Source organism: Pituophis catenifer, unplaced genomic scaffold (assembly GCF_029215685.1).
Source record: "Pituophis catenifer annectens isolate HBS135680 unplaced genomic scaffold, rPitCat1.0.hap2 SCAF_8, whole genome shotgun sequence".
NCBI lineage: Eukaryota > Metazoa > Chordata > Lepidosauria > Squamata > Colubridae > Pituophis > Pituophis catenifer.
Window position 1 is genome coordinate 4,618,752 of NW_027256888.1, and position 13,376 is coordinate 4,632,127.

Below are 13,376 nucleotides of genomic sequence, written 5' to 3' on the forward strand. Positions count from 1 at the left end.
ACTTGTCTGAAATGGTAGGGTTTCCCATTCGAGCAGAAGGTTGGACTAGCAGACCGTGAAGATCCCTTCCAGCTCTATTCTGATTGAACAGGCAGCCTTCCACTCTACCTTTTGAGCTGCTCTACTATTGTGGTTAAGCATCATAGTGCTTATACTATGTTGTGGGAATTCCCTTGCTAGAAAATCTTTGGGCTCCAAGACAGAGATATTTCACCTCATCTCCAGAGTGAGAGATACAAAAGCAGAAATAATCTCTCCCTTCCTTCCCCTCAATCATCCAAGGATCAAATAGCAAACTTTCCAAATGGAACCATAAATCAAATTTTCTGCTTTATCAGGGTCAACCTGATAATGTTCTTATCTCCTCTCTTTTGAATATAGAAGAACTGAATCTGCTCCAGTTCCTGTTTCGTGTTGCAAATGAGGTTAATGAATACCTTTTATAAATATGAACTGGGATCGTCTTGAATGGCAACTGGTTCTTACCATGCTATGATTCAACACAGCGCAAAGTCATGAAGTGTGTGTGTTTGTGTGAGAGGTATCTTATACACAGTGATACAGATAGTCCTTGACTTATAGCCATTCATTTAGTCACGGTTCAAAGTTGCAGCGGCATTAAAAAAGGTGACTTATGATCGTTTTTCACACTTACGACCGTTGCACCATTCCCATGGTCACGTGATCAAAATTCTGACGCTTGGCAACTGACTCGTATTTATGAGTGTCGCAGTGTAATCCCCTTTGGTGACTTTCTGACAATGGGGAAGCCAGATTCACTTCTCAACCATGTTACTAATTTAACAACTGCAGTGGTTCACTTAATCAAGTTAAATGGGGCAAAACCCATTTAACAAATGTCTCGCTTAGCAGTGCAAATTCTGGGCTCAGTTGTGGTCGTAAGTTGAGGACTAACAGCTTTTAGGACCACAGTTCAACACAGTACAAAGCCACAGAGTGTGGAGTGTGTGTGTGTGTGATATTTATAGTCCTTCTTTGGTTTAGAATGATTAACTTGACCAACCTGAGCTATCACCAGCAGAAGACCTGTCCACAAAGCAACCAATGATTTCACCTTGGAGTTTCATGTGGATATGAACGAGAAAAGAAGAAGAGGTCAAACCCTGTAGGGCTTAAGAGAGGAATTCAAGAACAGAGGCCACTGATCTCTCCCCACCTATCAACACCGATTCAAATCAGTCATGAAAAGCAGAACCATTACCACAAATTGATGTTCATTTCTCCCCAACCAGGTTTCAAAAAAGACCATGATTGACAGCATCATGATCCTCCCCCTCTTTCTCTCAGCCTTGGGAAGAAGGCGGCGGCCAAGCAAACCACTTCCAAAACTTTGCCAAAAAAAAAAAAAACCTGCAGAAAATCTAGGCAGAAGCCAAGAATGAGCAGAAGGCTCACATATTTATCTATTGTATCCTGGTTTAACAATGCATATGAGGGATGCCCAATCTTGGCTACTTTTAAGACCAGTGAATTTCAACTCCCAGCCAGTTATGCTTTGAATAGCTAAGCTATGGATCCTGAGAGTTGAAGTCCACCAATCAAAGTGGCCAACGTTGGACATCCCTGATATATCTATATCTATTTATTTATTTATTATTTATTTATTAATCAAATTTCTATACCGCCCTACTCCCGAAGGACTCAGGGCGGTGAACAGCCAAGATAAAATACAGACAATACAAATATTAAAAATCCCTTAAAATTATTAAATATTTCGGCCGAAACACAAATTAAAACACCCAATTTATAAAATCACGAATTAAAAAAATTAAATTTAAGAATTTAAAAGAGGGGAGTTAGGCCAGGCCAGCTTGCTGAAATAGAAAAGTTTTGAGAGCACGGCGAAACGTGCGCAGGTCCGGGATCTTCCGTATCTCTGGGGGGAGCTCGTTCCAGATGGTAGGTGCCCCCACAGAGAAGGCTCTCCCCCTGGGGGCCGCCAGTCGACACTGTTTGGCCGACGGCACCCTGAGGAGCCCCTCTCTATGGGAGCGTACTGGTCGGTGAGAGGCTATTGGTAGCAGAAGGCGGTCTCGTAGATACCCCGGTCCGATGCCATGGAGCGCTCTAAAGGTGGTAACCAAAACCTTGAAGCGCACCCGGAAGACCACCGGGAGCCAGTGCAGCTCGCGCAGGAGGGGGGTCACATGGGAGCGCCACGTCGCTCCCATAACCACCCGCGCAGCCGCATTCTGGACCAGCTGGAGCCTCCGGGTGCTCCTCAAGGGGAGCCCCATGTAGAGAGCATTGCAGTAGTCCAAGCGGGAAGTGAAAAGAGCATGAGTGACCGTATTTAACGAGTCCCAATCCAGAAAGGGACGCAACTGGCGAATCAGGCGGACCTGATAAAAAGTCCCCCTGGCCACGGCCGTCATATGCTCTTCTAAAGACAGCCGTGAGTCCAGGAGGACACCCAAGTTGCGAGCCCTCTCCGTGGGGGGCAATGACTCGCCCCCAATAGTCAGTGATGGCGCCAACTGACTATATCGGGATGTCGGAAACCACAGCCACTCGGTCTTGGATGGGTTGAGCCTGAGTCTGTTTCTCCCCATCCAGATCCGCACGGCCTCCAGGCACCGGGACATCACTTCAAGGGCATCATTGGGGTGGTCCGGGGTGGAGATGTACAGCTGAGTATCGTCAGCGTACTGGTGGTACTTCACCCCGAAACCACGGATGATCTCACCCAGCGGCTTCACATAAATGTTGAACAGAAGGGGCGAGAGGACCGACCCTTGTGGCACCCCACATACAAGGGGCCTCGGGGTCGACCTCTGCCCCCCTGTCAACACAGACTGCGACCGGTCAGAGAGAAAGGAGGAGAACCACCGTAGGACGGTGCCCCCCACCCCTAACTCCTCTAGCCGGTGCAGCATGATACCATGGTCGATGGTATCAAAAGCCGCTGAGAGGTCTAATAGGACCAGGACAGAGGAACAACCCCTGTCCCGAGCCCTCCAGAGATCATCAACCAACGCGACCAATGCCGTTTCCGTGCTGTACCCAGGCCTGAAGCCCGACTGGAACGGATCCAGATACGACGATTCATCCAGGTACTGGGGGAGCTGTCACGCTACCACACTCTCAACAACCTTCGCAATGAAGCGAAGGTTGGAGACCGGACGGTAATTTGCCAACACTGCCGGGTCCAGGGAAGGTTTCTTGAGGAGAGGCCTCACCACCGCCTCTTTCAAGGCGGCAGGGAAGACACCCTCACTCAAGGAAGCATTTATAATCCCCTGGAGCCAGCCTCGTGTAACCTCCCGAGAGGCCAGCACCAACCAGGAGGGACACGGGTCCAGTAAACATGTGGCTGCGCTCAGTCTGCCCAGTATCCTGTCCACGTCTTCGGGCGTCACAGAATCAAACTCTTCCCAGATAATACTCACAAGACCTGCCTCTGTCCTCCCCGCTGAATCTACCCAGTCAGAGTCCAGATGTTCCCGAATCTGAGCGATTTTGTCATACAGATACTGTACAAAATCCTCGGCTCTACCCTCCAAGGGGTCCTCCCGCGCTTCCTGGTGGAGCAGGGAGCGGGTCACCCTAAACAGGGCAGCCGGGCAATTATCTGATGACGCAATAAGAGTGGCAAAATAGTTATACTTCGCCACTTTTATCGCCACCAGGTAGGTCCTAATATGAGACCTTACCAGTGTTCGGTCAGATTCAGAATGGCTGGCCCTCCAACCACTCTCCAGGCGTCTTTTCCGGCGCTTCATCTCCCTCAGCTCCTCGGTGAACCAAGGAGCCAGGCGAGATCGACGCCGGGTCAGAGGCCGCAAAGGCACGACCCGATCCAAAGCTCCAGCGGCCGCCCTATCCCAGGCGGCCACCAGCTCCTCAGTCGAGCCGTGTGCCAGAGCCTCAGGAAATGGCCCAAGCTCCGTCTGGAACCTATCAGGATCCATCAGGCGCCTGGGGCGGTACCACCTCAGTGGTTCCACCTCCCTGCAGCGGGGTGCGGCGGTTCGAAGGTCAAAGCGAAGGAGGGAGTGATCTGACCATGACAAGGGCTCGATCACTATATCCCCTATCTCAAGATCACTCAACCACTGACCAGAGACAAAAACCAGGTCTAGCGTGTTTCCCCCCGTGTGAGTAGGGCCATGAACTAACTGGGTCAGGTCCATGGAAGCCATGAACTCCCGAGCCACCTCAGACGCCTCACCGACGGATGGCAGGTTAAAATCCCCCATGACCATAAGCCTGGGGGTGTCAACTGCCACCGCGGCTATAACGTTGAGCAGCTCGGGCAGGGCTGCCGTCACGTGGCAGGGAGCCAGGTACGTAACCAGCACACCCATCTGCACCCCATGACCCCACTTCACAAGGAGGGACTCACAACCAGCCGTCTGAGGAACAGTGACCTCCCTCGGACCAAGACCTTCTCTAATGACAACCGCCACCCCCCCCTCCGCTCCCCTGTGTCCTCGGCTGATGGAATGCGCGGAAACCGGGTGGGCACATCTCAACGAGGGGAACCCCCCCCTCCTGGCCCAACCAGGTCTCCGTAATACCCGCCAGGTCCGCTCCCCCCTCCTGAACAAGATCACAAATGAGGGGGGCTTTATTTACCACGGACCGGGCGTTGCACAGCATCAGCCGAAGGCCCAGGGCCTGAGGGTCTGTGCAACCTGGGGAACGAGAGGAGCATTGGAGGCCGGAGCGCGCCACCGCTTGGAGCCAGCGGGCGCGTGCTCCCACAACCTGATGTGGCCCCCTGCTCCCGCCATATCTGCCCCTCCCACCCACAGTACTGATGTAATGACCATCCATAACACAAGCTCTAACCCCCACCTTGACCCCGGTTCCCGCATCTCTAGTGCCGTGCTCTTCAGCCGGCTCTGGCCTCCTCCCCGACAGGTTCTCCCCCAAACCCACCGAACCCACCCCCCTCCCAGAAACCTTTAAAACCTTATCTAAAAATTTCCCTAAAAAACCCCACAACCCCCTCCTCGTCGCATGCATATATAGGTATACCGATTAGATAGACAGACAGACAAACAGACAGAAAGCTAGCTAGTTAATAATAGACAGACAGACAGCTAGATAGATTTATAGATTAGATATATACACATGGATGGTCTCTCTGTGTGTATATATGTACACACACACATATATACATACATATACAAACATAAATATACACAATCTGTCTTGTCTATCATCTATCGATTGATTGATCTATCATCTATGTCTATCTATCATTACTTATCATCCATCCATCATCTATCATCTACCTATCCCATCCATCTATTATCTATCAACTACCTACCTATCATCTATCATCTACCTATCTATCTGTCTATCATCTACCTGTCTATTGTCTACTTATCATCTATCTACCATCTACCTACCTACCTACCTATCTTTCTATCATCTACCTATCATCCATCCATCTACATCATCTACCTACCTATCACCTACCTACCATCTATCATCTACCTACCTGTCAATCATCTACCTATCATCCATCTGTCTATCATCTACCTACCTACTTATCAGTCATCTACCTATCATCCATCTATCTGTCTATCATCTACCTACCTACCTTTCTATCATCTACCTATCATCCATCCATCTATCTATCTTTCTGCCTGTCTATCATCTACCTACCTATCTATCTATCTAAAAAAATCTGGGATATATTTTTATTCTATAAAGTATCCTAGTGGTTTCCTAATATTGTACCTCTAGGGACCTGCACCTGAACGACGATCAAAAGTCCTGATTTAAAAACAAGAGCCACGCCATTTTGGCTGCAACACCACGTCCGGCCGCCAGAGGGCAGCACCGCACACCTCCTCCTCCTCTTCCCCCCACGCCCACACACAACTTCGCGACCCCCTCTAGCGGTCGCCCGGAGAACGGCAGCCTTTTCTTCGACTCCATTCCTCCCTTCTTCATCCCATTCCTGGCCCGTTTTCCTCACGGAGGAGAGTCAAAGTGAGGAAGGAGGGGGGGGGGGCGGCTGAGGGAGTCGGAGCGGGCTGAAGCGGCGGGAGCCACAACTTTTACCTCAGCACAAGGAGTCCTGAGGGACGAGCCTGAGGCGTTTCCCGTCCGCGCGCGCGCGCTGTGACGTCATCAGCCGCGCGCACGCGCCGGGGCTGTTGGCGCCAAGATGGCCGCGCCGCCGCGGGAAGCGTCGTGAAGGCAACATCGGAGCCTCGTCAGGCCGGAAACATGGTGAGGGAGGCCGTGGCTGGCTTGCTCGCCCGGGCCTGGCCCTCGGGACCGGTCAAGGGGTCTCGGAAGCCAAGTCTGGCCGCCTTAAAGAAGGGAAGGAGGCTCTCGTGACCTTTAACCTTCGCCCGGGCTCTGGTTTCCCTCTTTTTTTTCTTCTCCTCCTCTTTTATTCCGCTGAAATTTCCTTTTATTCTTCCCTCAGGCTCGATCCGGGGAGAGATTCGGGTTTCGGTCCTAGCAGGAATCCCAAGCCAACTTTCCCTCATATCAATCCATGTTATCTGATTTTTATCTACATTAGGTCCTCTTGAGCAAGGGGGTTGGGCTAGAGGACCTCTTAGGGACCCTTCCATCTCTTGATATCCTGTATTGCCTCTTTCTTTTTTTCTTTCTTTCTTTCTTTCTTCCTTCCTTCCTTTCCTTTCTTTCCTTCCTTCCTTTCTTCTTTCCTTTCTTTCCTTCCTTCCTTTCCTTTCCTTCCTTTCCTTCCTTTCCTTTCCTTCCTTTCTTCTTTCCTTTCTTTCCTTTCTTTCCTTCTTTCCTTTCTTCTTTCCTTTCTTTCTTTCTTTCCTTCCTTCCTTTCTTCTTTCTTTCCTTCCTTTCTTTCCTTCCTTCCTTCCTTTCTTCTTTCCTTTCTTTCCTTCCTTTCTTCTTTCCTTCCTTCCTTTCCTTCCTTTCCTTTCTTTCTTTCCTTCCTTCCTTTCTTTCTTTCCTTCCTTCCTTCCTTCCTTTTTTCACTTTTTATAAGTCAGCTTGCTGGCTGGGGAATTCTGGGAGTTGGAAGTCCACAGGTCTTAAAAAGTTGCCAAGTTTCTTGTCTCCTTCAAAAAAAAAAAAAATTACAGGTCACCCTCGACTTACGACCACAATTGAGCCCGACAATTCTGTCGTTAAGTGAGACATTCGTCCAGTGGGTTTTGCCCCCATTTTTACCATCTTGCTTGCCCCCAGTTGTTAAGTGAATTCACTGCGGTTAATAACCTGGTTGTTAAGTGAATCTGGCTTCCCCATTGACTTCGCTTGTTTAAGGACCCAAAAGGGGGATCGTATGACCTCGGGACGCTGCAACTGTCATAAATATGAATCGATTATCAAGCATTTGAATTTTGATCACAGGATCATGGGGATGCTAGAATGGTCGTAAGTGTGTAAAACGGTCATAAGTCACACTTTTCAGTGCTGTTGTTACTTTGAATGGTCACTAAATGAACTGTTATAAATGGAGGGCTGCCTATAAATTAGGATATCCCCTCCCAAAGTGACACCTTTTCTTTCTACATATATATATTGTGTTTTTCTATCGAGGCACCTGGTCTAACCCAACATGTGGGAGGGAGCGTTCTGCTTCCCTTTCGTATTTGGTATATATATATATATATATATATATATATATGTATGTATGTATGTATGTATGTATGTATGTATGTATATGTATGTATATGTGTGTGTGTGCCCCATTCTCCTTATTTATAAGGATACTGTATATCAGTGCTGTTCTCATTGCCTGCTAAAATTGCACAAACCCAGGCCAAATATTTTGTATTGCAAATCAGAGCTTGTTGGAATTTCTTGCGTGGACAATTTCAGCCATTTGGATTTATTTAATGGCTGCAAATTGGAAGTATTTGTCAGTAAGAAGAGCTAAATTTTGCCTACATCTAGCTTTTATATACTTTGCTTTTATAGCAACGTGTAAGGAATGATTCATTGTCTCCCTTGTCCTATTAATTCTAAAATAACTTAGCCCAACAGTTTAGGATGAGAGCAGTTGTCCTCAATAGTCCGTGTTTTCTTCAGTTGATGTTCAGTTTAACGGATAAAAAGACATCCTCCCTTCATAGAATGGGGTGGAAATGATCACAAATGCCTTTAAATTTCAAATGCGTACAAATTTGTGTTTAGAAGTGGCTTGTTTGTTGCTTTTGAGATGTTAGCATGAGAAATGTTGCAAACGTGGCTTGTCAAACTTTGTTTTTCTCTAGTTAGTCTCCACGCATCAGTTAACAATAATTGTCTGGGTTCAGAAGGCTATAGGGCAAGGATACAGGCTGTTATCAGTACCGATAGATTAGACTTTGAATTGCATACATTTTTAGGAGCAAGCTTTTGTGAACCCAGTAGGAATGACTTTCTTGGTAAACATGGCTGTTATCATTTTTGCAGATACAGTAATTGTATGCTGTATTAAATATAGATAGTGGTTTCACAACCTTTGTCTCTTCTGTTAAGATAGCAACCTTCAAGAGAGGCTGATAGTCTAAAATTTTAGATTTTTATGATGTTTTGATATTCTAAAATCTCCATTTGATACATTTTGTGCAATTTTATATAATTAGGTGAGAAAGGATGCTCATGATGTCAACTAACTCTAATATAGTAGCAAACTGAGAACAGGATCAAACTGATGATTCTGCTGTGTTAGTGGCCATTTTATGTAGTATAGATCACACAGCATCATGCCTCTTTTGCATCTGGAAAAGATTAAACTACAATATAACATGCATTTTTATCCATCTTTTAAAAAAATCAACCATGTAGGAAAGTGAATATTTTCTCATTGCTTTGGAATAATTATAGTTTATCTGATACCTACTTCAATTTACAGTACTTAAATTTTTTTCTGTTGAGTAATATTTGGAAAGGGCTTCTTTCCTCTTATCAACATTTAGCTTTTCTCTCAGTATTTGAAAATACAGATGTGTGCCAAAGCACACACTTTCTGTCTTCACTGGTGAACATTTCTTTAATCTTGTCTTTGTGCTCCGATAAAATTGGAGGAGGAAAACATTTTCATTTCTAATGTGGAAAAAGAAAGACATCAGACAGTTTATTTTTTTCTTGCACCATTATTTTTTACCTTTGCTTTCTAAAAAGAACTTGCATGCTGTGTTTATATATAAAAAAAGAAATTGCAAAAGCATTTCTCAAACTTTGACAGTTTCATCCAGGGCTAAATGACCGTCTGCATAAGATGCGAAATATATAATTGGTTATGAGAATGCCAATAATAAAATAATATCTTTGTAGGATAATATAGTATAAGGTAAATAAATATGATTGATTTTTTTATTATCAGCTCAAAAGCATGTAGTTACCATAAAATGCAATGGATAGCTAGGCACTTTAACTGAGTGGCATCAGATGCATGAATCATGTTTAAGCACTTTAATATGTACATATTGATTTGGAAGTATTAGAATTATTATTCTGCTTTTGAAGTAGAATGATAACTAAGGAGATTTTGACATAGCATTCACAGTTTGCAGAAGCCATGGAGAATAAAAATATTAACAGATTATACTTCACGTCGTAGTTTACACCTTTGGAAATGCATATATTTGTGTTTCCATGCAACTCTTTCCATGTCCAGAAATTTTTCACAAGGAGCTGTTGTAATACGTCTTCCTAATTATTTGCTTTCTGTGTGAATTAATGAATCTGTCTTTGAAACTATGTTTTTCAATTATGAACTGAAATAGTACAGACTGTTTTACTGTTTGATTAGGTGCTTGTCTGTATAGCCCAGTCCTAATTTTGTTGAATCCAATGGAATAATTCCTCAGCAAACAAATTAGTTGGAAATAAGTAATAAGTTTCAGTAATTTTTTGTTATTAATTTTACTTCTCAAAATGCAGAAATACAAAAGAAAAAATATAATAATTATTATATGTCCAAAACAAAAAGTCCCAAAATATGTGCTGTTAATTAAACATAAAATACTCTTTCTAATTGACAGAAAAAAGATTATACAATAATTAATACCTTTAAAGATTTAATTCATTTGTTAAGCTTATTAAGTCTGGATTGTGTAGTAATGCTTTATGCCAGGGGTGTCAAACTCAATTTCAATGATGGCCGCATCGGAACTCTATGCTATGCTGGCTGGAGAATTCTGGGAGTTGAAGTCCATAAGTCTTAAAGCTGCCAAGTTTGAAGACCTCTGTTATAAAACATCTAATATCCTTTCTTTTTTATACATTTCTGGGTGGTCCAATAAATGAAATTTATTTTTGATGAACTCACTCAGAAATCATCGGAAGCATATGTTCGCATTTTTTTAATATATGGACCCATTGATTTTTCCAGAATTCAATATTGTTCCAATTCTTCCTTCTATAAATCAAATATAACGGATGGTAAATTTAATTTCACCTTGTAATACTTCATAAAATTGCATTCTTGGATTTTGTTAAAGTGTAGATAGACTCTCAGAGATTCCTACACCATCTAAGCCATATTGCGTACCAGTAGCTAATACATACTTCAATTATATCAGTTTCTTTCAAGCTAATGTAAGTCAAACAAAAAAGTAATCTTTTTTTAAGCGCTGATTAAAATCTGTGCCTTTAATGTACTAATTTCTTAGCCTAGGCATTCCAAAGGAACATCTTCCCTGCTATTTTCAAATTTAAATTATAAAAAAAGATCAATTTGCATTATGTAGGGTCAAAAATATAATTGTTTAGCAATTAATTACTAAGTGTGTCTAACAGTTTCCAAAGCAAGTAACAATGATCCCCAATTTAATATATTTGGCTTTTAAAAATTGCCAAGATTTCAAAGTGTTATATAGTTGCTCTTCAAACAGGCCCAAATAAGAGAGAAATCACATCTTACTTCCAAAAAAATGAAAATATTAAAATGAAACCTCAATGGTTTCTGATAGTTTAAAGCTGCCATCCTCACAGGCTAAACACAATTTATTTAGCCAGAGATACTCTAGGGTTTTTAACCTATTTAAAAAAATCTCATTAAATCCTACTTAATATGTACATTAGTCTTGATCCAAAACTTGTTTTAATAGCAATCTTATTCCAAAGACTGATTGGAAGTTTAACCGTCAAATTATACCTGTTGAAATTGCACCTATACATTTGAACATAATGGCTTACCTAGTGTGTCTCCCACCCCGGATAACTTATTTAGAGTAAAGGGCTAAAAGTATCCTAAGTACTGATTAAATTGCAGGCCATGTTTCTAAGAGAAATTGATTCAAGGATTTGCAGTATATAGCTGAGCGTTAGACTGTTTAAATTTGCTAGCAAATTATAGTGTTCTCAATAAATTGGAAAATAAAATTGAGTCCAATTCATAAACAGCAGGCATTTATGCTTCGCGATAGGACTTGTATGCCAAATGTATGTCCTGAAATTTTGCAGAAGAAAAGATTGAATTTAATGTTGCTTTATGGATTCTTTTACCAGGATATCCGTAAATTTTTTGGAGTTGTAACTCCAGGAAAGAAACCGGAATGTGGCATTGCGAGAAAGGACAAACCCCAGAATAAAGAGAGGAATTCAGGGGGGACATCGACGCTGAAAGAAATCAAGGTGAGTATATAATGTTTAGTTTAAAATATTTCAGAGTTTGATGACGGCTTTATGATCTTTTTGCAGTGGTATCTTTTTCTGGAGTGTTTTAATTTGCCAAGACTTTTCCTGATGATCAGCTGGATCGTTTTATACTTCAGAGATATTATGCTTCCTGTGTTGCTGTCCTTAAATTTATATTTTGTGTTGCTTTTACTTGTTGTAAGCCAACCAAAGTCTCCTTGTGAGATTGGCACAAATCAAATAAATAATTTGTGGATTAGTTGGAAGGGACCTTAGAGGCCTTTTAGTCCAACCCCCTGCTCAAGGAGGAGACCTTAAGCCATTTCAGACAGGTGGCTGTTTGGTCTTTTCTTGAAAGCCTCCAGTGATGTAAGGTAAGTTTGTTGATTCATGCAGCATTGCATAAATGAGTTAATATCGACAGAATTGTTCTGATGAATAAGAAAGCCACTTTCCGTAGGTGAAAAGTTCCCCTCGCGAAGAGGATTTCAAGCAAAAACCGGCAAACAAGAAAAAGAGGATAATCTATGATTCAGGTAAGCCTTATAACTAAACACCCCAGGTTTATTTTACGTCGCTACAATGATTTCTGTTTCCTAGGGTTTTCCTGGAAAGACAACTGGAAAATCTCCATAGCTTTTTCCAATAGTTTCCGTTCATAAATTGCATAAAATGTGTATCTAGAATTAAGGCATCCCTGGATTCACAACAAAATTACCGTAATTTTCGGAGTATAAGACACACTTTTTTCCCTCCTAAAAGAGGGTGAAAATTTGGATGCATCTTATACTCCAAATGTAACCCCACCCACCCACCGGCCCCCACCCTTCGGCCTCCAAGCGTCCTCTTCCTGGCTGCAGAGATTGCCACGGACAATGGCTTGTGTTTTTGGGCTCCGCACTTTGCGTTTTCAGCCTCCAAATGCTCCGTTCGAGAGCCCTTCAAGGCTGCAGTGATCGCCAAAGCACATCGCCACCCGAAAATGCAACGCGTTTGGAGGCTGAGAACGCAACGCTATTTCTATTTACCTTGTATTTTGTATTTTATAATACTTTATAATAAAAAATATTGACGGATAATCTAGGCTAGGTAGGGAATTTCTGGAAGTTCAAGTCCAGATACCTTAAATTTGCCAAGGTTTAGACCAAAGCCTGTTTAAATCTGAAGTGACCTGGAAGGGTTTGTCTCAGAGTGTTTTTGCTTGTGGATGGATCCATAAAAAAATAATGCTGTTTAATTCAGATTCCGAAGAGGAGGTACCATTAATCAAAAAATCTAAGCCGCCAGAGAGAAAGCTCCCTTCAAAACCTGCCAAGCTGCTAAAGGCGGATCCTGTGGTTTATGTTTCAGAAACAGGTAATCCACCATAAGATCTACTATTGTGTGAGTTTTATGTTCCACTGGAAATATATTTTTTGGGGTTGTTTAAATGGAAATCATATTCTAAAATGATGGTTGAGGAAATTACATTTGCGGTATAATTACAAAGTTGGTACAGAAATGGATTTGTGTTTGATGAAGAAGTTGGACTTAGCTTGACTTATTAATTATCTTCCTTACATGTAACTGTTGACGTTGATTTTTTAAAAAAACTGTTGCTTTACCAACCGTTCATTCAGGGACTGTTTGAAATTACAGGTAGTCCTCGACTTACAACAGTTCATTTAGTGACCGTTCAAAGTTACAACGGCACTGAAGTGACTTACGACCGTTTTTCACACGTACGACCGTTGCACACTTACGAACATGGTCACATGATCGAAATTTAGATGCTTGTCAACTGACTCGTATTTATGACGGTTGCAGTGTTCCCAAGGTCATGCGATCCC

At 43.0% G+C, this 13,376-nt stretch overlaps 1 protein-coding gene across 1 annotated transcript in view; it reads left to right on the plus strand.

Moving 5' to 3' along the window:
• The first annotated feature begins 6,136 nt into the window (after nucleotides 1-6,136).
• Nucleotides 6,137-13,376, plus strand: part of RFC1 (replication factor C subunit 1) — a 42,186-nt gene continuing 34,946 nt past the window's right edge. The window contains exons 1-4 of the mRNA XM_070948227.1: nucleotides 6,137-6,213; nucleotides 11,419-11,544; nucleotides 12,008-12,083; nucleotides 12,790-12,903. Of these exons, the coding sequence (XP_070804328.1) occupies nucleotides 6,211-6,213; nucleotides 11,419-11,544; nucleotides 12,008-12,083; nucleotides 12,790-12,903 (319 nt within the window). The 5' untranslated portion in view covers nucleotides 6,137-6,210. The remainder of the gene's footprint in view (nucleotides 6,214-11,418; nucleotides 11,545-12,007; nucleotides 12,084-12,789; nucleotides 12,904-13,376) is intronic.